The 27,520-nt window shown below is 39.5% G+C and overlaps 2 protein-coding genes and 1 long non-coding RNA gene across 6 annotated transcripts; 2 read left to right on the top strand and 1 right to left on the bottom strand.

The window, feature by feature from the left end:
- Positions 1-797: 797 nt before the first annotated feature.
- On the bottom strand, positions 798-20,525 carry traf3ip1 (TNF receptor-associated factor 3 interacting protein 1). Of its 3 annotated transcripts, XM_044366133.1 has the most exons (17): positions 20,250-20,525; positions 18,111-18,179; positions 15,910-16,071; positions 14,736-14,864; positions 14,093-14,521; positions 13,937-14,011; positions 13,431-13,454; positions 12,267-12,342; positions 11,856-11,876; positions 11,351-11,438; positions 10,270-10,362; positions 9,974-10,109; positions 9,854-9,890; positions 9,658-9,734; positions 4,033-4,250; positions 3,663-3,829; positions 798-3,564 (listed from the first exon to the last, which is right to left on the bottom strand). In XM_044366133.1, exons 1-16 carry the CDS (start codon positions 20,370-20,372, stop codon positions 3,664-3,666), a joined length of 1,923 nt encoding a protein of 640 aa, XP_044222068.1. In that variant the 5' UTR covers positions 20,373-20,525; the 3' UTR covers positions 798-3,564; position 3,663. The 3 variants fall into 3 exon arrangements, with proteins under 3 accessions (XP_044222068.1, XP_044222066.1, XP_044222069.1); XM_044366131.1 differs by having other exon boundaries at positions 798-3,829; XM_044366134.1 differs by lacking the exon at positions 13,431-13,454 and having other exon boundaries at positions 798-3,829.
- On the top strand, positions 12,349-12,970 carry LOC122992357. The gene is made up of 2 exons (XR_006406027.1): positions 12,349-12,891; positions 12,934-12,970. It is a non-coding gene; the product is annotated as an uncharacterized LOC122992357 (long non-coding RNA).
- A 388-nt stretch (positions 20,526-20,913) lies between the features above and the next one.
- On the top strand, positions 20,914-26,734 carry agr1 (anterior gradient 1). Of its 2 annotated transcripts, XM_044366303.1 has the most exons (8): positions 20,914-21,474; positions 22,106-22,224; positions 22,334-22,397; positions 22,986-23,038; positions 23,770-23,846; positions 24,153-24,216; positions 24,859-24,942; positions 26,595-26,734. In XM_044366303.1, the coding sequence occupies exons 2-8, from the start codon at positions 22,128-22,130 to the stop codon at positions 26,642-26,644; spliced, it is 489 nt and encodes a 162-aa protein (XP_044222238.1). In that variant the 5' UTR covers positions 20,914-21,474; positions 22,106-22,127; the 3' UTR covers positions 26,645-26,734. The 2 variants fall into 2 exon arrangements, with proteins under 2 accessions (XP_044222238.1, XP_044222237.1); XM_044366302.1 differs by lacking the exon at positions 20,914-21,474 and having other exon boundaries at positions 21,791-22,224.
- Positions 26,735-27,520: the final 786 nt, after the last annotated feature.

Raw genomic sequence — 27,520 nt, 5'->3', positions numbered from 1 at the left:
TCAAGATTAAAGTTGGATTCAAGATAAAAGATTAAAGGATTAGTGAGTTACTAAAGACCACGGACGTGAAAATGAAAGTCACTCATTAGCAGCATGAACCATTGTGAAACTGAAAGGACAAAATCAATTCAGGCTTCTTTTTTTTAATAGTGAAGAGGCAGCCATGTCTTTAAGTCACTTCTTCTTTGCAGAACCACAAACGCAGATGGACAATGGAGCTGTCCTTTCCATGGACTGCGCTCTAGTCGTGTTTTTTAATCCACCTGTTGAGACAGGGGGCCAGCGTCTTTGCTGAAAGCAGGTGTCCGTGCCGTCTGCATGGGGCCTTTTAGCTAAATCGCTGACTTGCGTCACAAATGCTCTGTCCAAATCTTGCTTAATAGCTTCTAAAGGGGCTTTTTTTTTAATACATTCTGTGTGTGTGCGTGTGTGTGTGTGTGTTGCAGCTGTTTTGTGGTGTGCCAGAGAAAAGTTGCTCCTAATGTTACTTGAGGATCTTGAAAAGAACATTAAATGTTTTACTTCTGTCAGACTTCAAAAGAAAAAAAGTCTCCTTGAGAGTGTGACTCAGCCATACCAGACTACATAATGACTTCATACGAACTCGTCAAAGTCACAAACCATTTATCATTCTGTTCATAATGTAAGTCGACTGCAGTCCATACCTCTCATTACGTTGCCATTATATGCTTTAATTGACTTAGAGTCTGTAGCTTTCTCTGAACGGCACTCAGAAAAAGTTGCTACTCGGCTTTGACTCTTTAAAAAAAAAAAAAAACAAGACAAGGAGACAAATATTTATTGCAATGTAACCATTTATTTCACTCCACTACAAAATTATATAATTTGAACTATGATACAATCTCCACATATACATAATGTACAGTTTAAAGTGAAACTGAGGATATGATACAAATAGTTTACAGTGTAAATAATCCCGTCATATAAAGACATACGCATGAAGTTTCAGGTTCTCATGTTCCAGGATAAATTTAGATTTCTCAATAGGTTACTGCTCACATTTATATTTGATAGACTGAATATAATACTGACATGAAAACTGAGTAAAATCAGACTAAATGATATTACATTTTGACTGTTGAATCCTCAAAGTGAATTACTCTCAATTAGACCTGTCAGATGAACAGTATTAACATAAATATTTCTCACTGAAGTCATGTAGTGGTCCCTTTTTTTTAAAATATCAGCATCATTTCACTTCTTTCCTGTAGCCGTTGATGCCCATGAACAATCTAAACAAACAATATCTGCCAATCAGAAGCCATACATTTCTATCATGTCTATCTGTATTTATTTATGACCATCGTCATAAATAATTCAGGCTTCTACAACCAATTTACAAATGATATCATCCATTAAATATCTAAAGCAAAAAATTACAGAACTGATTTATGTTTTCAGCACAGACATTTTGTCACCTATCCGTGACAATGACAGAGAGAATGGAAATGGGAAACATATGTTTTGATGGTCTACAGAGAAAAGGGGAGCAGTCTCTACAGTATTTATGGTCATCACATTTATAAAAAGTGAAGGTAGTTTTGATACAACTATAATTACTGGGCATTATGATAAAAATAAGCATCTAAAATAATGGATTACATTTGTCAATCCAATCTGGAAGTCACAGCAAGTGTTTTTTTGAAATTATTTTCTGTAAACACAGGAAGTCTTCTATGTCTTCTGGAAGGCAAACATGCAGTAAAAACAAACATGTAGCTACTGCATGTGTATAATGTAAAGTTTAATTGCTATTATTGTATTTAATTCAGGGTGATATAGGCCACTGAGGATGGATGACTCCTCTGCTCTTCTTCTGTTATTTGTATTTCATTCATAAGAGGACTACGAGGAGATTTTGAGAGACAGTGGACAAGTCTCCTACTACAGTTATCAGTCCAGTATTGCTTCATATTATCACGTTCGCTCTATCTAGAAAGCACAATTTTTAAAGTCCAACTGAAATCACATTTAGTCATCCCTTTTTTGCAGTAGAAAAAAATGTGTTTTTTTAAAAATGTATTAATAGTCTATTATTAAAAGGAAGAAAAAAAAGGTCTTTGGGGAAACATCAGAATTTCTCCTTTTCATTTCAATCAGACTTTCAAGAAAAGGAGGCGGTAAGATTTTACCTTATTTCTTCTTCATTTAAAGGTAGAGTCATTCCGGAGAAAGATTGTTGATATTTCAACTAAACAACCAAACAAATACACCCCTTCAGAAGCTCCGCCCCCCCCCCAAATTCATGGACATGCATTGCCATGGCGACGACCAAAAGAGAAATATGGCGGTCTCCAGAACGATGCGTCAGCTGTAGAGTCACTTCTTTCTCCAGAATCACTGACTCTACCATTAAAAAATTTAAAGTTCACACACAAAGTTTCCATCTAACCAAACATTGAGTATCCATCACAAAAAAACAGAACAGTTTGGCAAATCCTGCAGTACAAATCGAGTGGCGGGACCTCCACGACGGTGGCTATCCTGTACGTCACCTCAAGGACAATAGATACAAGCTTACTTTTCCCTGAAAGTACATAATATTACTGTGCCTACTTTATGTTTTATAAGATAAGTATAAGAGAGAGAAGGAAAAAATTCTAACACTGCTTTGTTGCCAAAAAGCTTTCTACAAGCAAAAGGTACCTCTCCTACTCAAAGTGCTGCGGTGCTTCAAAAGTGGAACAGTGAATGAAACGTATAGATAAACGGCAAGTATTGCTGTGAAAAATAGCTAAAGGGCAGGTTGGGTTAAGTAGCTTGAAAGAAAAAAAGGTTTGGAAGATCAGTATGGCATGAAAAAGGTCCCAAAACAAATTCAAACCTACCACAGTGATACACATTTCAGTCAACTAGGCCACCGGGACCCCGCACATATGTAGATCTCTCTAGTCAAGACCTAGAAAACGTATTTGAACTTTCCTCCTGTGTTCAACCAGCTGAAGGTGCCGCAAGAATATTTTATTAATGTTTGATTGGAGTAGTCTGCCTACTACTCCAATCAAACTGCACGTTCTATTCACTGCGGCAGCAAAGTTCGAAGTCCTCACGACCAGGAAAAATAACACGAGGCAACACACAAGACAAAAAAAAAGGTGTGCCACACTCTGAGAAACTTGGTCCAAACATGTTAATTATTGTTCATTTTGGAATGTGTAGGGCTTTTGATGAACTGACCACGCATTAAATACGACTTCCAAGTCAAGAGTTGTGCACTGACTCATTCTGCAAAGGCACCGTTATAGAAAAGGGGTAAAAGACAGGGTTGGTTAGTGTTCAGCGCTGGGGGATTTTTTTTTATTTATTCATCTATTTATGTCAGTCACAGCAGTTGATACATCTCTAATGTCACTATACACTTTTTCCACTTCATCAGCCAGAATAGCGCTACACCTCCAGACCATCGTATGGAAGCTGTTATTCGCCAAAATCTGACTGATGATGTTTATTTCCCAGTTTGGGTGTGTATGTATATGTTTGGGTCCATCTCCTGTTCTGACAAAACCCCCCCTGAAAGTGCAGTGTTGTTCCAGCCTACGTCATCTGCAAGAAAAATGGTCTTACTGAATTATTCTGAAGTTCACCCCTACATCTTCAGTGCATTTATAGAAAAGTTTATGTTTCTAGGTCTCGTTTCTCACGTCAGGTTCTGGAAGAGAAGTTGATTCCGGTTACCATCTTCTGGATCTTTTCTTCATTCTTCAGTATGTTGGATCTTACGGCACAAATCTTGTCCTGCTGGTCCTTGATCAGCTGCTCCAGCTCAGCTAGTTCTGCCTTGAGAGGCTCCACCGCCCGGTCTGTCGCTCTACGGCAAACACAAGCAAACAAAAAGAGATAATCAATGAAATGAAATGATCTGAAAACAAATTGAAATAGCAGTACACTTGGCTGATGATAAGAAAATTTAGTCATATGATAATGTGCACTAGTGTAGGAATTAAAATACACTTAACATGTGACTTTAAGGGTGTTCTGTGTGAGTACAAGTGTGTGCGTGTGCCCTCCCACCTCTGCTCTTGCAGCAAGGCCTGTGCATGTTCCTTGTTCTCCCGCCGCCAGGTGTGCAATTCAGCTTGCATGGCATCCATATCCTCCTGGATATAGTCCATGATCTTACCCAAAGGCAGGGTGCTGCGACACACCGTCTGGATGGATGAGCGGAGCCGCTCGATCTCCCGCGTCACCAGGTCCCGCTCTTTCTTCCTCGCTGCTTCAGACACCAAGTTCTGGATATGGAAGTGGTAAATAGAAAGGAGGATGTTCGGGAGGTGAAAACAATGGAGACTTCAACATGTAAAGCTGACAAAAGTCAAAAAGAAATTCTGGGAGCGTGCTGGCATTTAAGGAATGATTAACATCAACTCATTTTAACTCCATAAGCAGGTTCTTTTCATCAAAGTTGTAACAGGCAAAGAAAGAAACAAAAACGGTAACACAGCACTGCATCAAACAGCTCTAAGAACACGCACAAAAATCACTTGTGTGTCCCTAGACCAAAACATAATAAACTCTCTTTAGGAATTCTACCTTTGCCAGCGAAGTCTCAAATGCCCAGAACCAGAGCAAGGCTGCATTTAGTGGTTTAGGATTTCAAGGCTAAAAATGTTAGGCAGGAATCCTACCAACCTAGCTGTATATATAAAGATCAAAAGTGTGGCTGAATTGTGTTGGTTAACGTAGGGGGACTGGCTGACTGGCTGGTGAAGGCCTCTTCTGTATGGTGTGTGGTTGAGAGGAGGGGGGGGGGGGGTTCACTATATCCCAATTACACTCAGTCTCTTGATGGCAAAAAGGAGGGGAAGGTATCAGGGAAGGACCTCCCTTGGCAGGGAGCAAACCCAAGGATGTTTGCTCAGCTGGGCTTCGCAAGGCCTCTAGACTGTGGAAGAGCGTGTGTATATGTGTGTGTGTGTGTGTGTAATGAGAAAGCACTCGGCGTTGCAACCCTAAAGCCACACACACACACTCATGCAGACATAAAGACACGCATTTACACACACATACACACACTCAAACACCAACCAGAGGTTCAGGCGAAGTATACAGTGGATACACACAGCCCCCACCTGCACTCTTGGTCTTTGTCTTGTTTATTTTAGTAACAGGCTGTGGCAGTGGGGTTATTTTACTACAGTATTGAATAACAACTACTACACTTATACCTCCTTTCAAGTTCAGCTCTCTGCCAAATTCATGCTATTTGGCTACACAGATGGGAACACCTGCCTTTAGAAGGCATCAGTAATCATACTTGCGACTCGTAAACTAAATGACAGCTTCCTCCTCAAAACACACGATCTGTCAAACAGTCTGCTCGGGTAGTGGGCTACATATGCTTAGTATAGGTGGCGCATATAGCGTTTGACTTATCAAGCCATCTCTTTAAACAAACCCAACAGCTCAGTAATTAGAATTTTGAAAGGCGACTTGACTAGACAAGACCACACTGCAGCAATGACATCAAACATCATTGTTTGCCACCATTTCTTGTCGGGACGCGAGTACAGATTTCTGACAACCTTTTCTTTCTTTGTTACCCATTTGTGGTGGTTAAAGAGTGTGAGGGTTGAAACGCCTTGGCCCAGGAGTCCCCCCGACAAGGTGGGTGGCTTTGCACTGGGCGCTGTGAACCCTGCAGCTAGACAAACACTCTATGGCTCATTCAACCTGCCTGGCTGCGGTTTGGTCTGCGTAGCCCTAGACAGGACCCGTGGCTTCATTCTATTTGCCGTCCCTTTGCTACCTCATCCCCCCCCCCCCCCTCTCATTCTCTGTTGGAAAATAAAAAACTTGGCGTGAAAACATGACCCTTGCTTCGGGCGCACTCTGTCCGGGTGGACATAAATCACTGCTTTATGGAGGTCTCTGTCAGGGTCTACGAGACCCTTGTGCTCCTAGTTTTCCTTTTTCTCACCCAGATCACAGAACAATATTTAGATGTGGTGACCGCAGGGGAGTGGGAGGTAAAAAAAAAAAAAAAGGGGGGGAAGGGGGGGGGCATGTTTTCCCATTGTCTCAGACAGTGATGAAATCCCCAGGCGAGAGGGAAGATACCGCCTCAAGCTGGTGCTAGAAAGGACATGTCGAAGTGTTTTATACCTACAGTTTCATCTTGTAGATCGAGTTATAGCCGTCTTGTGAAGGTGCATGTTTGACATTTGAATCTTGTTTTCATCAGAATTTATCTTTTTGCTTGACTGTAAAACTCTTGTTGAGTTGAATTACATGCTTTTTTACTACAAACTCAGTTCTTGACCTTTCAGAGAGGGGAAAACTCATGGGCATACTGTAACCATGCAACTGAACATTACAATTTGAAATTCACCCCGTGATCAAATGCCTAATCAGCTCAATTAGGACATACATGCAAAAACGTGATTCATGGGCTGCTTAGAGAGATTTTCAGAGAAGGGAGAAAAGCTCTTCCAAGTAACCTCTGACAAGAAAAGCTTGCATGCATAGAACCTGTCGTGGTGTAGCAACTTCTATGGTTTCATTAACTAGGAAAATAATAAGTTAGACTCATGTTGTCTTGTTGATGGCGAGAGACCAGCTTCCATCATAAGGAAAGCAGCCTCATTCATTTATCCATTTCTCACTGTTCATTTATCTGCTTCAATTAGCTAAGAACAAGGGGAAGAGAGACAAATGTACAAACCTCTTATTAGAGCAACTCTGCCCATGATCAAGAGTCAAGTTAAGGTTATGAGAGCAAGCTCAGATGTCAGTCACTCAAGACTGTCAGTCTTTATTAACGAAGTGAACTGCTCTCCAATCGACACTAACAAAAATGTGGAAAAAAAAGATTTCTTTCAAAACATATTATAGATCATTGAAGATCCAATATAACAACTTCAGGGCTTCTGGCTACAAATGTTCGTTTGGAGACAGTGAAGTACACCCTGATGGTTTTTACAGTTTGTTCCTTAAGAAGATCTTAAAAGTGAGCCAGGGAGGGACGCGTAGGATGTAAACTGGCTCTAGATGTTGTTTATGGGCTTCCTCACCATTTTTTTCATGAAAAGCCATTTAAAAGTCTAGCTAGATCATAAAAATAGCTGGGAGTCAGTGAGGTGAGGAGGAAAACCTTGGGTCAAGGAGGTTACAGGATGTTGTTACAAGGTCACTGTAGCCCCTTAGGGAGACAACTGAGATCACCACCCTGGGGTGAACAGAGTAGAAACCTCCAACAGATAGTAGGTAGTTCAACATTCAAAAGTTTTCAGGACTTTCTAGGAGAGACGTAGCAGTTTTGAAGGGTTTGAAGATTTGACTTCTGATCAAAACCAAAATGTAACGTCAAGGTTGAGGGCTGGCCTGATAACAGACTGTGGCAGCTTGAGGTAGGCACTCCTCATAAACCTGACCAAATTCCAACAAGTCAATATGACCTCTACAAAAGCAATATGACTAATGGAATGCCATGGGGTCATTTCCTTATGTTTCCACAAAAAAGCCTGGATGTTTATGAAGACACAGGGGTCTGCAGAGAGGAGTATTTATTTTCTTGACAATTCTGCAGAGAGTATTCTGGCCCTTCTCCTTCGTGACTCTCACTCAACAGCCATCCATTTGTATGCCACAGGGTTTATTTATACATTACAAACCTTCATCAAGGCTAATTTGATGGGGGTAAAGTAGTGGGGGGAAAAGAGTACACAAAAATTCTTATGAAAACGCAGCTGCTGCAAGGGGCAGATTCTGTCCAAATAAAAAGAGAAGTATCTTGGAATAATATACAATGCTGCTGAGGGGTTAGGAGGAAGGTCATCCTCATAAATATACAGCAAATTCTTTGGTCACACACACTGTGGTGGGACATGGAAAAATACAATCATTTGACTGTTCAAGACTCCCTTTTATTTACATCAGAACTGCAATGGAGCAGGTAGGCACTGGCATTAACAAAAGCAAAATTAATTTCAGAATGACAAAGAACAGAAATAACAATGGGGATAACATAAAGACTGGATTTTCATAAAAATATACAAATGGTCCAAAGGTCAATATTTTTGTACTGAACATGATCTTAAATCAGAAGGGTTTGTGACTCATTCAGACAATGTTTTAAACATCAGTGTTTAAAAAAGAAATGAATTGTGGCAGCTGAAATTTCAAACCTGTCGTACCACGTAGAATGAGGAAGCTCAATATTTACATTTTTGACTCTGCGTGTTTTAGCGTGATTACAAGGAAAAAAAAAAAAAAAACAACTCCATTAAGCTGACCTCTCCACCCTTTCATGTCAGGAAGGAAGTCATTATAGTTCTTTATACACCTGACGAGGCAAGGCCAATAATGATGAAGGGGTTGAGTTGAACAGTTCCTATGTGCAGACATACTTGCTTTAAGCTTCCCCTTGCAAACCATACAGGATACCCTGAAATGAAGGTTTGGAACCCTTGAAACCTGAGTAGGCTGTATTAAGAAAATTAGGATCAAACCTACAAGGTTATGCTCATGTTACACAAAGAACTCTGCTATTTTGGCTGTTTTTCCTGTGGTACATGTGTGTCTTTGTATATGTATGTTTGGTTTGACTTGAAACATGCAAAAACAACATTAAAAAACGCATGTGTAAAGCTGGTTAAATGCTTGCCTTACAACTTTCTGTCGAGTTATTTCAGTTCATTGGTGGCTAAGCTGAGACAACTTCAGGTGTGAGTTACGAGGGAAGATGTCTGAGGCCGCAGTTAGGAGGGGATAGATCGGGGTGCCTTTCTGCATGAGTGACAGGCCAAAACAGTGCATCCATCAGAGTCAGGGTGGTCAGCTAGGAAGCGATGCTGGGAGAGTATGCTTCAGTGGAGAGGACCACCCAAAGCAGACAGCGTACACCATCTCACACCATGTAGTACAGACCAAACTGTAAGCTTCACACTAATTCACACTCTAAATAATGATGAAAGACTGCACTCTCTCCGTCTGATAAATAAGCTGACAAAAGGGGAATTCGTGAGCAATGACAACAACGCCTCACCTTGAAAACGCAGGTCAACTGTATAAATGTCTGACAGAAAGTCTGAATCAAGGAGGAGATGAGAAGGTAGAAGGAACTTTACTAGAATGCCTGTCCATCATGTGCATACTGTTTTTTAAGCAGAACATTTTTTTTTCTGCAGTTCACTCGTGGGGAGGGAGTGTCAACAGTCTACAAAAGCTTGTTCCCAAGATGGCAGATACTTCTAAACTGTACACAGAACAGAGAAGTCTGTATTTCAAAAAAAAAATTAAGCATATCTAAGATATTGAGCAACCCCAGAAAACAAGCTCATTTTGCTCCAGACATCTTGATGTGTATATCAATTGTGTGTGTGGTCTGTTAGAGGCCATACATGCTTGTCTGGCTATTAGCCCCTCAGCCTCACTGAAGGGAAACATTTTTGTGGTTCCAAGGCAGTGCAATTACACCTCTCCACTCCATTTGTATATCTTTCTTTTGATAACAACCAGTGTTGCACAGGGCATTTCCATGTGGTCCAAACGTTTGCCATAGGGACCAAACTTCATAGAAAGAAAGAATGTCTGATAGAACTGATGGTAAGTCTGAACATGGGCTATGAGTCACTGATAAAGATGAGTTAAAGAGAACTGGGCTGACACTGCCCTCTAGTGGAGACAAGGAGAACATACCTGATCTTTAGATTTGGGGGAGGATGGTGACACTTCGTAGTCTTTCTTGGTCTCAAGGATCTTTTTCACAAGGCCACCTACAGCGAGAGAAAATGGGAGAAGAAATGTACTACAGGGTGGCTTAATTAAAAAAGGAGAGACAATGTGTTGCCCCTTTTAAAATAAAGAGGAATTTAAAAGAAACATGACTGTGTACCGTGTTTCTCTTCACCGTTGAGTTCTTGTGCAGGTGCCTGTAATAGAAAAGACACAGTAAACATCTCAGTCTTATGTTTCTCCATCTTTTTTGAACAATCCGCTGTTCAAAATCACTTACCACCTCCATCTCAGGAGCATCTGAGGGTGGAGGGACTGCCTCCTCCACGAGAAATTGCTCATCTTCATCCTCCTCGTCTTCGGACAGCTTCTTCCCGTCCATGATGACTGGTGCGGAGGGCTTGGCACTAGACAGCCTGAAAGACACAATCAGCTAGACTCATCTCTAACTGAAATATATAATAAAACATATATGGAGAGACATATTCCGTCTTGTGGACACTTTAATGAAATGTAACCATTGGCTGACTGGTTAGACTTGCTCATGACATTTGTGAGTATGTGCGATGATGTCACCTCTCAGCTGGGGCCACATCAGAGTAACTCTCCTGTCTCTTGACTCGTGGAGGTGCTGGACGAGCACTGCTGGGCCGTGGTATCCGCCTGTTGCTATAGAAAGAATTGTGTCACAGAAATAAGATGTTCAACTAACAGCTGATTTAATAACTAAACATGTTTGCAGATGTACAAGTAATTTTTAGCTAGTTCTCTGCTAACAGCTCTCTGTGATTCCTTTTTGAATGAGAGTTGTTCCTTGGAGCATCACAGTAATAAGACTGAAACTGCTATAACGTAGCTGCTCAACCAACCAATTGTAACCGATAAGTCAGTTAAAGAATAGAAGGAGCCATGAATGGATTTATTGTGAATTAAGAATGAATTGGTTTATATTTTGGTTGTTTATTTGCTGTTGCACAATCATGGTGATTGATATAATCAGGTCACATGGATATGGGTGAGATGGTGGGATGCTGGATGCTAAGAAAGACAGAGAGGGTGAGTGAGTTGCCCTATTTTTTGTTGACCTGACCTGTTATTTGTCTCTAATCGCTGTGACTATTTTGAGTATATTTTCTACACGTTATACTAAGTTGATTCTTTTCATTAAGAAATGTTATAAAACATATATTTTGATCTCAGTGAATCTTTTTGGTAGCATGTCAGACCATCAGCAAACATGGCCCTACCTCAGCCTCTCAGTGACTTCTTACTTTGTTTCCAGTAGTCGTTACATTCATACAAATTATACAAATTAAAGCAATTATTCAACTGTGTAATTTAGTGGAGTTTACCCTGGATTGGGTTCAGGAACAAAACTACTCCCAATTTTAAATAAAACAAAATAATAGAATGTAGTGCAATAACACTCAAACTACATCCTTAAAAAACCTTTACTATAATTAGCTGAATCAACATATTTTATGCTGACTGTACAATTTTGGACCATACTGTATATTGATCGGTTCTGGTCATAGTGTTCATAGGTGACATACATGCTGAAATAGTGATGGAGAGTAGTAGATTATTTTGTTAGTAAAGAATCATGTTTGATTATTACACTGTAAAAAGCTAAGTGTCGTTGTTGTCTGTAACAGACCTGGAGGCCATGTCGGATGGCACTGAGGAGCCTGCAGCGTCTCCATTTTCCAGGGGGACAGATCTCTGGGCTAACTGAGCATCTCCGTCTGTGAAAGGACAATAATAATGACTAGTACATTACATACCCTAATTTATTTCGAGATCTGAGCAGGCAGGTTGCATCATTGTCCTGAGAGCAAACAAACATAGAAAAAAAACCTCAGGAGACAAAGCCTTCTCTTCTCACCCTCTGACTCAATGTGGAGCCTGAACACAAAGGACCACTGTAAAATTTTAGGGACTTTTGTGCTTTCAGTACTGAGGTACAGCAGTTACAGGGTGTATTAAGCCAAATATGGGTAATTTGATTTACTTATGGGAATAATCCCTACAATACTCTTCTTTATTGCAATGTATGAAATCCTCAAAATGCATATTAGACCAAGTGCACCAGGTCCTCTGATCCAATTTCCCCATATTAAATTATTGTGTGAATATTAACAAGAGAGATAGAGAACACTTACCTCCATCACTGTCAGATTCATCTGTACACAACAGACAAGGTATTGTTAGTTTCCACTCTAACACAACTAAGATTATCATTATGGAGCCATGTGACAAACTAAGTATAATAACATAAAAACAGATGAATCAACAGACCATGTGTCTTTGTGAGTTCTATGAAGCTTTTATTGCTTCCTCCAATAGCGACCCTGATGAGTCATTCTATCTCCCACTAGAGGAGGTAGGCAATGATTTTATTAGAGTGGAGAGCAAACAGACAGCTGCCAACTCTAAAATCAATTTAGATCCACTAGAAAAGCCTCTCTGTCAAGTGTTCAGAGTGCAGTCATGAAGGTTATATTAGTAACATCTATTAACTATGTGCGATGTGTCTCATTCATAAAGGTGATTTGACAAGGTGAGGGCTTTACCTTGACCTCCAAGTTTAGGTCTCCGCCTCTGCCCTTTGGCAGATGAAGGCCGAGGTATTCTAGCTGGACTGTCAGACTGTAAGAGGAGGAAAGACAAGCAAGAAAAAGAAACAACTTCAAGATAAAAAATACTGAAAAGCAACACATCACTCAAGTAATTGTGTTGGGAATAGTTTGGAGAGGCAGCTATGTATGCAAACCATCAACTTACCATAATTTTCTTTGGTAAGTCTGACATATTGAGGTACCAAATAAACCTGCCAACTCATCTTTTAAACATTGCACACACACACACAGACCTCTTTGAAAAATACAAAAATTTAAATTTGTAATACAAGAGGGAAGAGAAAAGTAAAGTTGTGGGTCTAATAATACTCAGTAACTCAATAATGATACTCAGTATTGCTTCAGTCCAGTACAAATCAAACACACTAGACCTGATATTAGAAAATGAAAAATACAATACTGTTTAAACTACTGACAAATTTAGCCTTAAATGTCCACTAAAATACAAAAACATGTAATATTTTATGCAGCAGTATTAAAGTATAGCACACAAACAAGAGCAGCTTCCTGTGTAAAAACAAAATGACATAAAGCAAAATGACTGTTGTAATCAGTGCTGGTCATAGTGTTTATGGGTGATATGCATGCTGAAATCTGAAAGAATCTGCATTGGAAGCTTTGATTCCAGAAATTTAATTTAAAAAATTTGATGAGTTGGAATATAAAGTTTAACAAGACAAGAGTAACAAATACTGTTGGATAAATTTAAGAATTACCCTTAATAGCAACAAAGAAAAGCTGGTAATGGAGAAAATTGTGAAATTATTGTGCTGAATAACCTTTCTATGGTTGAAGATGGGTGATTTGATTTAAAACTGAAAAAGTCAAGATTCACTACACAGCCAAACCAACATTACATCTTTGAAATGCCTGTTTCAGATCTGAATAAGCAAGTTAGAGGACTTAGCTGTTGTATAGCTGACTTATGGAGCTAAAACATATGACATATGCCATTAATAAGTCTGACAGCACATTGGTAGTGGAGATGTTGAATGCATATGGATGGCAAAGGACAAAAATGAGTACTGGATTGTAACTGCATTGTGCATTGTGCATTGCAAAAGCCATCTTGACTATTAAAAGAGTGTAAATTGTTACCTGGTTCTCAACTGCCTCTGCAGGCTGTACAGGCAAAGAAAACAGCATTAGGCCAAGCACTAAATAGTCACATTTATCAATTATACAGTTAATAATCTCAAGTCTGTTATACGCTACAGCCCAAATTAGCACTAAACCAAGCAACCTGCCACCCCAAGACCTTTGCAGTAGTCACTACATTTGAGCACTAAAACGTCTGCAATTTGCGGGCCTAATTTTCTACTGATTGTTTCCGCAGGGTTGAATACCTCTTCATCTGAGTTTGGTTCCTTCCAAGAATAAGAGGCACAGCATTAAAAAGAAATACATTTGAATTTCTCTTACTGTACTGTACAAAATGTCAAGTTTCATTTTTCAACATTAAACATGTATAATCAGTGATGATCTCTATGCTTCTTGACCTCACATACAGGAAACTCTGCCACACCATAATTGCAGATGAGACAACTGAACTGTTGCAAAGATAGACATATACTACCGACTTTCTGCCAAAGGACGGAACTTACCGCTGGCACAGGTTTGGCTGTTTTGCTGGGCTCTTCGGGGGAGGGTTTTTGCTGCGGTTCCTCTGATACTCTGGACTAAGAACAAGCATACACATCAAATGTAAATAATGGTATTTGTTGCTAGAAACTCAGCTGTGCATGGGTTAACCGGCGTACCTTGCTGTTCCCGCTTCTGTTCCTCTCTTCGCCCTCTTTGTGTCGCTCTCTCTCTTTCCCCCGCTCTTTGTCTTTTTCTCTTCGTTTGTCTCTTTCCCGGTCTCTGTGAGAATCTCTGTCTCTCGTTTTTTCTCTGTCTTTGTCTCTCTCCTTGTCTCTTTCCCTTTCTCGATCCCTCTCTCTATCCTTCTCTCTGTCCTTGTCTTTTACTCGTCCTTTGTCTCTGTCCTTGTCACGCTCCCTGTCGCGGCTCTTGTCTTTTTCGCGGTCTTTGCCGTGGTCCTGTTCGCTGCGGTGGTGCTTGTCAGAGCGCTCCCTGTCATGGTGATGCTCTTTTTCCCCATCTCTACGTCGGCTCTCCTGCTCTTTGGGTTGGTCTGGGTCCTTCTGGTCCCGGCTCCCGCTGCGCTCTATGGTCTTTTTCTTCTCCTGGGATAGTTCATACCAACACATAGGGTGAGGATTTAATGCCAGATACAGCTACACACTCATGATTTGAACATTTCATTTTGTTTTTAAACCATGCTTGCAGCTTGAGAAGGCTAAAGGCGAACACAAACAATACAGTCCGTAACATATGTAAGATTGAACAGCATATAACACAACCAAAATTCCATGCTTTAAATAGGCTGAGTGCTCTAACCTCTCTATCCAGGTGACGTTCCCGTCCTTCCCTATTCTCCTTGTCCTGGGACCTGGACGTGCTGGCCTTGGTCTTCATGTCCACTTTTTCTCCTGCAAGCACTCGCTTCACTGCTTCCTCACTAGACAGCTGCAGATGAAGTGGAGGAGAGCCATTCAATTTAATACGGCAATAAAATCAATGGGTAATGTTCACTGTTGTTTGAATGAGTTTTTAACATGAAAAGTGGGGTTGTGCGCAGAAGAATGTTCTTCGAACAGATGTCCTGGGTTTATATTACATGTCAGCTAGCATCTGCAATTCTTAAGTGTCCTCAAGCGCTTTAACTGTAACAGTAAAAAAAGGTGCGTCTCTGTTTCGACTTGGCATTTTGACCTTCCTGTGGAACTGGCAAACGAAAGGGTTTAATTGTGCAGCACAAAATGACACTGAGGCAACACTGTAAAAAGATATTTTTACCAGTGTTTAAATAATATTATAAAATAAAGACAATATTTACAAGAGCACAAAAAACTGCCAAAAAGCTCAGCAACAAATTCTAATTTTTGGCGTTCTTTATTGGATTTATTAGCAAGCATGTAGCACATATTTGACAAGTTGCCTTGTCTGACTCAGCTTACCCGTTTATAATTATTACCGCGTACATTTGACGCACGTTAGTAACGTTCTCATGTTTTTGTTTTCATTAGTTTTGTCTCACACGAGTTGAAAAACTGAAATAAAATATCTATTATAATTATAACCAGATATGTCTTCAGAACAATGAATTAATGTCCCGGGAGATGAGAGGAATACATTCGAATCTCCAAGAATTTTCTACAGCGCATATCAAAATACAGAACATCTATCCCACAGGCACCAATTCATCTGTTTACACTTCATCTCCAGGGTCCAATTAAAATAGTTCAAAGTTCTCCCTGAGGCGGCTAGACAAGTTAGACTATGATATTTTGATTTGAAAAACAACAAACACTGTATTTTCTTTTAAGTAGTGCCAAAACTAGATCTGTGTCTGCAGCGTGACATAGAGAAACTGATCAATAAATGAATTGGAGACACTGAGGATTTGATGCATTGCCAAGCGAGTGTGAGTGTTTTCAATTTCCCATTCAGCTCTTCAGTGTGTGTGTGTGTGTGTGTGTGTGAGTGAGTGTGATCTCCCCAAGACACAAACCTTGTTGAGGCAGCACTTGGCCATGGCCTGCAGCAGCTCATTAGTTTTCTCAGGCTCATGGCCGGCCACAATGCGTGCTGGTTTCGCCGCGAGGGGTTCGCCACTAACCAGCATCACGACATCTATCGCTTTCTGGAGGAAGACTATCTTAGAGTCCTTGTCCTAGAGAGAGAAAAAAAAAAAAAAAAAAAAAGATGTTGTGATGAGCAGGAGAGTGCACCAAAGAGAGATAGAAATAGGATGTGGTTGTGGAAAGTAATGGAATTCCAGTGGGAGTTACTTTCCAACACAGCTGACAGTGGTTACACCCTTCAGATACGCATATCCTTGCAGAGCTCGACACAAGTTACTCTCCAAGTGCTAAAAGGACATTTCATGTGATCCTCTATGCAGTCACCTGGAGCATGTAGTCAGAGTAGGCAGAGTACATAGTTGACATAACATAGCTGACACTGTCCAACTTGTTACAACTCTGTCATGACACCTAATTTCTCTCCTTTCTTGACCAGCGTACCTAAAGTAACACATTATATTTCACCTTTAAGTCTTGAAAATGATTTGCTGCACAATATAAACGTAACTGAACTCCATTAAATGTTTCTGTGGCGTAATACTTAGCTTTTCCGAACATCAAATCTAGCGATTCAAAAAGGGCAAATCCTGAATCTCAAGGGACCAATGAGTAACCTGTTGGCTGTTGTAAGGCAACAGAGTGGGAAAGAGGAAATGGAAAACCTGGATTCAAAACAAGGACTCCCTTCAGAAAAGAAAGAGTAAAACAAACATCCCCTCCTCATTTGATCTAATTCTTGTGTTTTAGTCAGCATGTAAATAAAACAGACCTTATTCCAGACAAATGACGCGAGTAAGCGGTGCTTCCTGTCTATCAACCTGTTGCATCTGAGAAGCCTGCCAACTGTGTAACATAAGGATTTGTAGCTTGTGCAACCACCTGGCCCGTAACATCTAGCAGTAAGGTGTTGATCCCTTTATCTATGACATTTCTATTCACTAACATGCTTTTGCACAGGGCCCTTCTATAGCATTAAGTACTTCTCTGACATATTTTTTTTATGTTTGAACCAGGAAGGCCCCTCTGTTATTCTGGCACGAGCGTTTTAGTTGTTTTGGAGCGCAGGACTAAAACCTTCGGTGAGGCAGCTTTTATCTTTTAGGCTCCGAGCCGCTGGAACAACTTGCCAGAGGATCTGAGATGTGTTGATGTCTTAAAACATAAACTTTCAACCTACCCAGTATGCATTAAGACTACCTTATGAATATGTAGGCTTAATGCGACAACTCACATCCTATGATCATTGTTCAGCATTTGTGCAATTGAGAATATGGGAGCTGATGTCTGAGAAGGCTTGTAGTCGCCAAAGCGAACTAACATTATAGGGTTACAGTAATGTTTTTATTTCCTGCTTTCTTTCATTCTGTCTGTCTGTCTCTCTCTCTGATGTAAAAAAAGTCCACCCCTACTTTGAATTTAGTGATTTAAATATAAATCAAAAACAAGAGCAGGGGGAAGTAGTTTCAGTGGAACCAAAATATCAAAGCACAAACAATCCATATGTTTCAGAGAACATTTGATATATTTGTGGGATGTCTCTCTCTCTCTCTCTCTCTACTCAATACATACCCACACTCAACTCACTGCACCTCTGAGACCTACAGTGTGACAGTGTATGAAGAAAACAATGTATAAGGTAGGGTAAATTCTCCTTTAAGTTGTAAGGCATTAAGTTTTGAACACCGCATTAATCTGTGGTCAGCTCTGGAGTCCTTTTCTCTTGCTAGCTATTTACTAGCATCCTCCTTTCCGGTATTGACTTGATGTTAGCTCTCAAACAGCACACGTGAGTTCTGACACCTTGAAAGGCGCCCTCAGTCTTTCCAGATCTTCTCACTCAATCTGTGTCAGACTGGCAGTGTGTAGGATTACCCCCCCACATACACACACAGACACCTACAGTCTTCTAGATGTAACACACTGGTGATTTCACCCACAAATAACACTGCTGCTTAGGACATACTGTAAATAAATAACCTGCACCCAAGCAAGCACATAAACAGAGACAGATGAGTATTAAGAGAAACATATTTGCCAAGTAATAGTGATGAGTTATCAGTTTTGTGCAGCAGGAGGCCGGTGGTTACACAACCAGGAAAGACAAAAGAGAAAAACAGGTGGACCTTACCTTGACATTATCTGACTTCATTTCATTCTCTCCATACAGTCCTTTCATAAAACCAGTCGTTCTGATTACCTGAAAAAAAGGAGAGAAATAAAAATTCCACACTTTCAACAGTTGTCAGACAAATTGCATCATTAACATTTTCATATTCTACCTTAAACAGCTATATCATCAGCTTTAAAGTGTCTGATGTGCACTATAAGATTTAACACCTGTATCAGTGGTGGATTTTTAATGCAGGCTAATATTTATTTTGATAAACTCCATTAAAAGATTAACAATATCTACGGAGTAAACTCAGCTGTTTGATAGCCAACTCCTGCGGTCAGAGACACACTGCTAATCAGAGGAAAAGAGTCACACATGCCGACACGCTTCCCTTTATCAAATATACATGTACCTGCTGTGAAATATGACTCTATCCAACAGGTGGAGAGAAGGGATGAGATCTCACTTCTGTTTAGAGAAACTTATCAGATTTTACTGTGCTTGACACCTCGCGTTAAATGAATCTGTTGCACGTGTAGGCACTGATATTTCACCTATGTTACCTACAGTAGCCTACTGTAGTGTCAGATTTTCTCTACCAGTGTTTGTGTTAATAAATTAGAGCCACAATCATTAGTCGATGAATTGATTAACAGGAAATGAATCAGCAACTATTTTAATAAAAGAATATTCATTAGTTATTTTTTAAAAGTAAAAATGCCAAACATTTGCCGGTTCCAGACTCTCAAATGTGAGGATTTAATGCTTTTCTTTGTCATACATTATAAATGTATTGTCATACATTTAGTTTACCACATTACAAATCCCCTCCATGTGGTACACTAAGATAAAAACATGCATGTGATAAATACGTTGTAACTGACCCTGATCTGTACCTGACCATCTCTTCACCAGAGAGTACAGATGCTGTGTGTTGCTAAACAGATCACGACTGATCACAACAATCTATTATCTTACTTCTTACTGTGAAGTTCATCACTAGGCTAGCATAAAGTCCCCCTCCAATCAAAAATGTGTTTTTCTGCTTGTTCCTACAGTTGGATGTTTGAGCTTCACTGTGCAGAATGATGTATGTGCAGAGTTTGACACTAGAAGACTGTTTTCACATTAATCTGCTGAAAGTGGAAAGTTTCTCTGTGCTTAATGAAAATCTGATTTTTAGGGGTGGGCCTACGAGCATGATTTGTGATATCACAACTAGTCTGAAAGCCAATCCTGGTCCAATATTAAGCTCAAACAAGTGTGATGTGGAAACATGATGCCTCCGATATACAAACACTGAGAATGGAGCAGTTAAACTTTTGAAATGAAAAGTATTTGCATATTTATAGACTCAGGAACTTTTAATGAGGGAGAAGGAGTCATTTCAAGGATTTTAATGTGGTAATTACACTTTTTTTGTGGAAATCTTTAAGCTTCAAGTGTGTCTGTGACTTCATGTATGTGTGCACTCACTTGTATTACAAGCACCTTTGACACACAAACAGAGTCCAAGAACATCAACTAGATGATTCACAAATGCTCAGCAAGTAACAATATCACAAACCATAACGATTTATTATTATCAAACAGCCCAGCTGCGATAAGCTGCTCAGCATCCTTGATCTCAACGTGACGGCTTCGCAGAACCAGACAAATTTAGCTGACTAAGAAGTAGTCAGTATAGAACAGTACTCAACGCCAACAACAGCGGATGAAATGTGGTTTGTTGATCCCTGTGAGGGCTCAGGTCATGCCTAGCAACGAGACGACGCTATGGACATAACTTAGCTGGCGTTAGCTGTCTAGCAATATCAGCATCTAATTGCTAGTGAGCCTTAGCCATTCTCTGTTTGGTTGAATATTGACCCAAGTGGTGAAACTGCTCGAGCAATTTCATTCTTTCTTGTGCTAACCATTCCACGGCCTGAGAAACGCTGTTAATGTTAGCTAAGTTATAACTTACTTGGTTCGCTAAGTTGATGCTAACATTAGCGTATTAGCTGGCTAGCTAACTTGGATCTGTTTTTAAATGACATAGCGTTAACGCTGCGTCACTTTGGCGTTGGCCTTTTCATGAATATGAGCAAGATAGGCTATGACAGTGCTAGTCAGCTTGCTAACGTTACTGTAACATTAGCAGATCAGTCTCACCTCACTGAAGATGTCGTGGAGGTATCGAAACGGCGGCTTGCTTAGCAGTTTCTCCGTGAGAGGAGGTTTCTTTATCACTTTTCCCAGCGTGTCCTGGGTCTTTTTCACCACTGCCCCATTCATGGCAGCAGTCTTAAGTAACGTTGAGTTGTTAAAATGCAGAGGAGAAATCAAAAACTTAATACGGAGTGGAAAAAAACACTTGGTGGCTCTGTCGGTTGGTTGCTATGTCAATATTCAGCAATCCCACAGTGCATCATTAATGGAGACTGCGCCTGCGCTGAGGGCTTACTGTTGCTAAGCACCGCTTGTGTCCATAGCAACAGCTAACAATCTGCAATATAGACATAGATAGATAGATAGATAGATAGATAGATAGATAGATAGATAGATAGATAGATAGATAGATAGATAGATTAGAGTATAATGACTAGAGATATTAGTGGGGAAATAGTGTTATGTGTTTTTGTCATTAGGTGATTCTATATAAAACAACAATACAAAGTCCAGCCTACTTGCTTTTTTACTATACAGAACAAGTTAAATGTAGGCCCTATATCTATCTGCAGTACATACATTGAAAATAAAGATATTAACTATAATGTATTCATTATTTTTATTTAATGTACTTCTATTTATTTTGTCTTGTTTTTTTTGGCTGTGAGGTATTCGGGTCAGCAATCCTATTATTAAGGAGGCCAACAGTAGTTTAGGGTAGGGTTTAGGGGATGTATGATGTACAGTAGGTGTGAGATGTGTGCAACAGTGTATTGCTGAGCCCTCTAGTGGTGTGTTGCTAATATATCTTGATTGATAAGCCTGCATCAGATACTCTTACCACAACCTCATCCCAACCCCATCGCTTTTTCACAAATTAAACTGTGGATGCACATCAGATTAAGATTTCCTTATTGTCATTTCTCAACACTCACATACATTGAAATGAAATTTATCCTCTGCATTTGACCCATCCTATACACTAGGAGCAGTGCAGCGCCCTGGGACCAACTCCAGATCTTTTTGCCAGTGCCAGTGGCACTGACAGGGGGATTACCGTTACCCATACATGTCTTTGATGGTGGGAGGAAGCTGGCGTACCCAGAAACCCATGCAAACACAGGGAGAACATGCAAACTCCACACAGAAAAGACCTGGGACAGCTAGGATATGAACCCAGGACCTCCTTGCTGTGAGCCACTGTGCCACCCTTATATCACTTTTATAGGTAACATCACATAAGATTTTTAAAAAATCTTTGTTTCGACACATTGTGATATTAAAAACTTGTAAAAGAGTGGCTGTTTGATGACGGCCAACTTAGTATCCACAATTCATGCATATAAGCGAGTAATAGGTCACCTTTATTTGTAGCAAACGACTTTGATATACCTGTTTGGTGAGTTCAGTTAAAAAAAAAAAAAAAAAAAAAAAAACAGGTACATAAGGGGAAGTGCAGATGCTTGTTGCTTCATGCTGTCAAGGTAAGACTATGTGACTACTATGTAACTTTACGAGGCAAAAATACTTTTCTATAAAAATAAGTGTTTTCAGAATAGCTGTATGGCCCCTATAGTTTAAAGCTTATTAATGAACATGTTGTAATGTTTTGATCCTCCTTTGTAACATGAATACAATTCTAAAAACACATTAATGTGTAAATAATAAGTTTTAGGACTTTTATCGGACTTCCTTTTTGCTGCTGCATATGTAGTCATTTGAATCCTTGTCGAGCTTGTTTGGTGGGTCAGTGTTACAGAGGAAAACATGAACTTCAGATATCTGTACAGCGTGCCCATTAGCAAGTGCAACCAGTGATTACAGTGGGTCCAAAAATCAAATTTCAGCTGTCATTGCAGCTCTCTAAATGGACAGGAAGTGATGCTTCGCTGGGTGTTGTTTGCTTTTTTCTTCGTTATCTGTGCCGGTGCCGGAGAACAGAAAAAAAAGAAAGTGAAGCCTAAATCCTTTGCAAGAGGTGGGTGATCCTCACTGAAATTTAATTTTGCTGAAGTGATTTAGTCAATATAATAGAAACAGTGTGTGATATTCTTGGCTGTTGACTTAACTGCTGTTCTGTCCTGCAGGATGGGGTGATGATATTAGTTGGGTCCAAAACTATGAAGAAGGCCTGTCAAAGATGGTCAAGAGGTAAAACTCTGCACCTTGATAACAGCCTAAAATCTTTGTGTATTCTGTCTAGATATATGAGTTTTGAGCCTATCAGGTGACACACATATGAATTACTGTCCTCTGATTACACAGACAGCAGAGAGTTATCACTTACAGATGCATACTGCTGTCCAATCATGGATACTTTTTAAAGTTTTGATCATTATCATTCATTGATAGATTTATCAGCAACAGTTTAAAAGGACATTGTTAAATGCTTCTTATATATGCTGTATCTTGTTGTTCTTATTGCTTTAAATACCATATTCGTGGTGAATATTCATCAATATATGATTATGTGGCTTGCTAGTTCTAGTTGAGGTTAAAATATTGTGTTGTATAATGGAGAAATACATCTGTGTGCTCCTCTAATGGAATACGGCTCCATTACTGTCCCATAAAAGCAAAAACATTGCATTTTATTTGTCATTATTCTTTAGACATCTAGCAGGAGGCACTCGGATCTCTCTGGGATTATGTTGTGCAAGACTGCATTCACACCCGTCATTGTGCTTATTGTGTTGAGGAATGTGTTGAGTTGTTTCTCTGTGGTTTTGTTTCGCACAGTCAGAAGCCTCTGATGGTCATCCATCATCAAGCGAACTGCCCGTACAGTCAAGGTACTGGAGAAACTCTTATTATTATTACTGCTGCAAAAATGTTGAATGTGAAAATATAGACTTTCACATCTCACAGTGTCCTTCTCACCCAGAGTTGGGCTTAGTTTCATGGGGAAAACAATGGGCGCATTCCTCAGTACCTGCCAAGTAGGCATTGACAGGTTACAATTATATTCATTAATCACTCAGCTGGTTTCCTGAAAGTGAGCTTGATAGAAGTCTCCAACGGCATTTCTTAACACATAAACAATAAAGATCACCTGCAGGGCAAAAGTCTGGCTTTTACTTTTGGCTTTTGTCTGGTTTGGAGGGGGGAAAAAAAGCTGAATATTTTAAAGCCTGCCCTTGAACGCTTGAACATGCATTGCTTCATTTGATTGTGAAATGACTAAAGCCTATCATTACTCTCACTCTGTTTGTTACGTTTCATCCATTTATACCTTATTAGACTGTGTAATGACAGGAGAGACAGACATGACTATTCTGTAGGGACCAGCTTCTAAACTTGTTCTGCTTCTGTGAAAAAGTTTAGTGCAGTTTATGAGTTCATGAACACTATGTGAGATAAAAGAAAATGCTTGCACATGTGCTCCTTTTTTTAAAAAAATTTCTCTAGGTTGTAGGAATTCATTTATTGTTTGGGAACAATACAGTGCTATGACGCAAGCTCTATAGAAACATATTTTAAATCTTAATTGTAGTGATGAAACTAAACAGAATCATTTCAACAGCACTGAAGAAGGCGTTTGTCGCTGACGAGTCCATCCAAAAAATGGCTGAGGAGGATTTCATCATGCTCAACGTGGTGGTAATAAAACATCAGTCATATATGAAGAAACCCTCAGTGTAATACAGTGTGTGAATATAGAGATAACATATAAGAAATAGCAGTGATTAAGGATAGAATAGCAATGTAATGAAATAGGATAGCTGAATAAACTGTATATGGACTCCATTAGTGCAAGCAGAGGGCATTTCAACAAACATCCTGGCACCTTCTTTTGGTTTTGAGCATTATTGTTTAGCACTGTGTAAATTGACATGCAATATTTAATTGTTAAATATTTAAAGGCGATTACTGTTGCAGTCATGTTCTTCTTCTTCTTCTCTTTAGCAAGAGACTGCAGACAAGAATCTGGCTCCGGATGGCTACTACGTTCCTAGAATCCTCTTTGTTGGTAAATACTTACACAATTCATCATAATCTAATCAATGTTTAGTCTAATAGGACAATTCATTGAAAATTTTAATTTCCTTCATGGTCCACTGAGATGTGAGACTCAGAGGATAGTTAATATGATTTACTCTTAGACTGTCTGCCATCTTTCTTTCTGTCAACCAACTCAAACCCCGGGACTGATTTTTGCATTTTTTGGGGACTCTTACACTAGATATTATGTATTTTTTTTTAGCAGAATAAGGATTCAAGCATATTTGATGGCATAGCTATGGTGCTGAAGAGCAAGAGAGGAGTAAACGCTGTCAGTAATTCTGTAGTTATGTATTTTTAATGATGGTGTGAGAAGTGTTGGAGAAATGAGGACTGGATATTTTGTGTTTCACTCAGTCCTAAATAAATACTTACTGGACTGTAAGACGTCAACGTATGATTCCTCACTGAACTGACATCTGTCATCTGTTTATTCCTCTTTCTCTCTCTCACCTCCTCACTCTCTCTCCTCTTCTTTGTCAGTTTTCACTATTGCATTTTTTGAGAACTGTTACAGAAATGCAATCAGCTTAAAATAAATAAAGAGCAGTAACAGTTATAATGTGCGTTGCTCTCTTCAGCTCTGTATGTGTGTCGTGCTTTTCTGCAGATCCATCTAGGACTGTGCGGGCGGACATTGTAGGGAGGTACAGCAACCGCCTCTACACCTACGAGCCCGGTGACATGGCATATTGTGAGTGACTGTCCTCTCTAATGACAGTTTTGGGGGGAGGAAGGGAAAGAGGGAGAGTGCAGCACACCTCACCTGTCAGCAGCCTGAAGACAGACTGAAGCCCTACTGTTCTTAATCTTCATCTTCCTCCCTCAATATTTTGACAGAAATGACAAACTGTGTTTTGACAGAGAGAATGGTTCGTTTCATATGGATGTCAGTGAGGGACTTTTCCAGGTTTCAGGTTAAAGCAGGAGGACCGTTGAGGAGGTGGGAGTCACAGAAATGTTTTTGAGGCGGAAATAATTATCACTGAACATAACATTTACAAAATCACACATACATCAGACTGTATCACAAAATACATGGTTTATATTTTACATTAAGTATGATTTTGTCTTGTAAACTGAGCCAAACTCTTCTTTTAAAGCACCAATCTGTGATATTCTTGACCACATAAATGTGACGTGTTTTTATTCTCGATAGATTCATGAAAATTCCTACATTTTGTGCCTGTCAACTGATCATAATTGAAAATATAGTCCTTTAACTAGAACAGGAAACAACATACATATATATATATATATATATATATATATATATATATATATATATAATAAACATTAACAGCTTTAATTGCTGTTAAGTGTTGCTTGATGATGTTTTTTTGGTGCTTGGTGAGGTATCTGAGGAATGCAAGTTATCTTAACATGTTGTTAGCTGGTTGTTGTTATAGACAGAAGTGAATGTAACTTATGTTGTTGTGTTGTTGTATCTATGGTGAATATGAGCCGTTACTATCAGGATGAAGATACAGGGTACCACCTTTGCAGAAGCTCAGAGATCCCATAACCTCCAGTATCACTCTGTTAAACAATTGTGATACGATAGTTCTCTCACTTGCACTATGTTGTAGTTTATTTGATTTTTGATTGTTGATGATGTTGTTGTGGTGGAGCACTATGCGGTCTTTGTAGAATTAAGCACAAAAGGAATTTTTAAAAGCATAATAAACTAAACTAGATCAGCCCCCTCACTATCTATCCTTCAAATTTCACCTTTGTACTTCGAACCGTTTACACTGTAGAATCACTTTTATATGAAATCTGGGGGAAAAATAATAATAATAATAATAATAATACAGGAAAGAATCCAGAAAAAAACAGCAAAAACAATATAGTTCCAACATCATTGGTGCTTGGACCCCGAACTAGCTTAACTTAGATGCTGGAACACAATGTTGAGCCTCCTCAGTGCCGTGGGGGGCCCACCTGATGACCCTGCAGACATGCCCTCTGGTAGACTCACACACAAATTCATATTGAAACCATGTTCCTTTATTGGGTGCGACAGGTCAAGGGACATGAATCATGAAAAGCTCTCATGCCAGAGGGGTTGCTAATTAGAGCTATTGGTAAGATAAGTGGAACTAGATTAACAGTGATGGTGGCTGGACCACTGAGCACGCCATGACATTCAGATGCCTATATATAGATATAAGGATGAGTCGAGCCGCTGAGTATCTGCTCTTTGCTTGGGTCAGGGGAGGATTTTAAGGTGGTATGTTAGGTCAGGGCTAGAGAGTAGCACAGCCTGATACCCACTGCAGGGCTTAGTGATAGATCAAAACATCATTTAACTTTATTCATATTTGTCCTCTCTTTTTTCAACAGTGGCCACAAACATGAAGAAAGCCAAAGTCCTGTGGCACTCAGAACTCTAACATGATGATCAGTCTGATGTCTGACGTCCTTCACACATGCAGAAATGTTTACATCTTGTTCAGAGCTCAATAAAAACCAAAATAAGTGAATAGAGAGTGTCAGTTTCCTTTAAATCATATTAATTGCACTAATAGAATCTGGAGAATCTTGAAGCTTGTATGCAGAACAATTTTTAACTCTGTTAGTTGTTTAGTTTAACATAATTCTGCAATTTAAAAAACAACAAACCATTTAAAAACACTTTCATTGTTGGTTCTATACATCTGCCTCTTTTTCTGGTCAAAATCACAATCACACTGAAGCTGCAATGGCAGAAAATACAATCTAAATATATTTTTAAAGTGAGTATGAATGCCATTTTACATGTAATGGCATTACTGTATGTGACCACTAGGTGGCTGTATAATACAGTTACCCAAAGTCTTAAGTGGTGTATGAATCTTTCCACTGAAATCCTATTTAAATTACATCATAAGATGTTAATTACAGCATTCTCTGGGTTTGATTACATACACTTGATCATATTTGGGGCATCAGCACAGGAAATGTTACCATATGTAATTACATACATGACATATACAATACACACTGTAATATCCTTTTAATCATCCTTTTATTGTACATTTTACGTGTGTTTAACGTCTCCTACAAGAGGAGCTTCTCTCCTTGAAGCTTTACAGTCACCATGTTGGTGAGAATGTAGTTGTTACTTGATCTATAGTCCCTGGGTAGCTTCCCAATGAGGTGAGTTTGGTCTCAGGCTGTGTTTCTTTTGTTAAATGGTCTTCCCTGACAACTGCAAAAATATACCAGCTCTAAACAACACAGGCCAAAAGAGAATAGGACCGAGCTGCATTGCCACACATTTAGCCCAG

This window comes from Thunnus albacares, chromosome 11 (genome assembly GCF_914725855.1).
Source record: "Thunnus albacares chromosome 11, fThuAlb1.1, whole genome shotgun sequence".
NCBI classification, from domain to species: Eukaryota; Metazoa; Chordata; class Actinopteri; order Scombriformes; family Scombridae; genus Thunnus; species Thunnus albacares.
The sequence above is the reverse complement of the archived record's forward strand: the minus strand, read 5'-3'. Positions and strand labels throughout refer to the sequence as shown.

Excerpts from the sequence above, each read along its gene's own strand:
- agr1 (XM_044366303.1), top strand. The coding sequence starts at position 22,128 with ATGCTTCGCTGGGTGTTGTTTGCTTTTTTCTTCGTTATCTGTGCCGGT. Across the intron at positions 22,225-22,333 it reads GCCTAAATCCTTTGCAAGAG|GATGGGGTGATGATATTAGT; the intron begins GTGGGTGATCCT and ends TCTGTCCTGCAG. Across the intron at positions 24,217-24,858 it reads TCCTAGAATCCTCTTTGTTG|ATCCATCTAGGACTGTGCGG; the intron begins GTAAATACTTAC and ends GCTTTTCTGCAG.
- traf3ip1 (XM_044366131.1), bottom strand. The coding sequence starts at position 20,372 with ATGAATGGGGCAGTGGTGAAAAAGACCCAGGACACGCTGGGAAAAGTG. Across the intron at positions 16,072-18,110 it reads TGAAGTCAGATAATGTCAAG|GACAAGGACTCTAAGATAGT; the intron begins GTAAGGTCCACC and ends TTCTCTCTCTAG. Across the intron at positions 10,363-11,350 it reads CCATCCGACATGGCCTCCAG|CAACAGGCGGATACCACGGC; the intron begins GTCTGTTACAGA and ends TTCTTTCTATAG.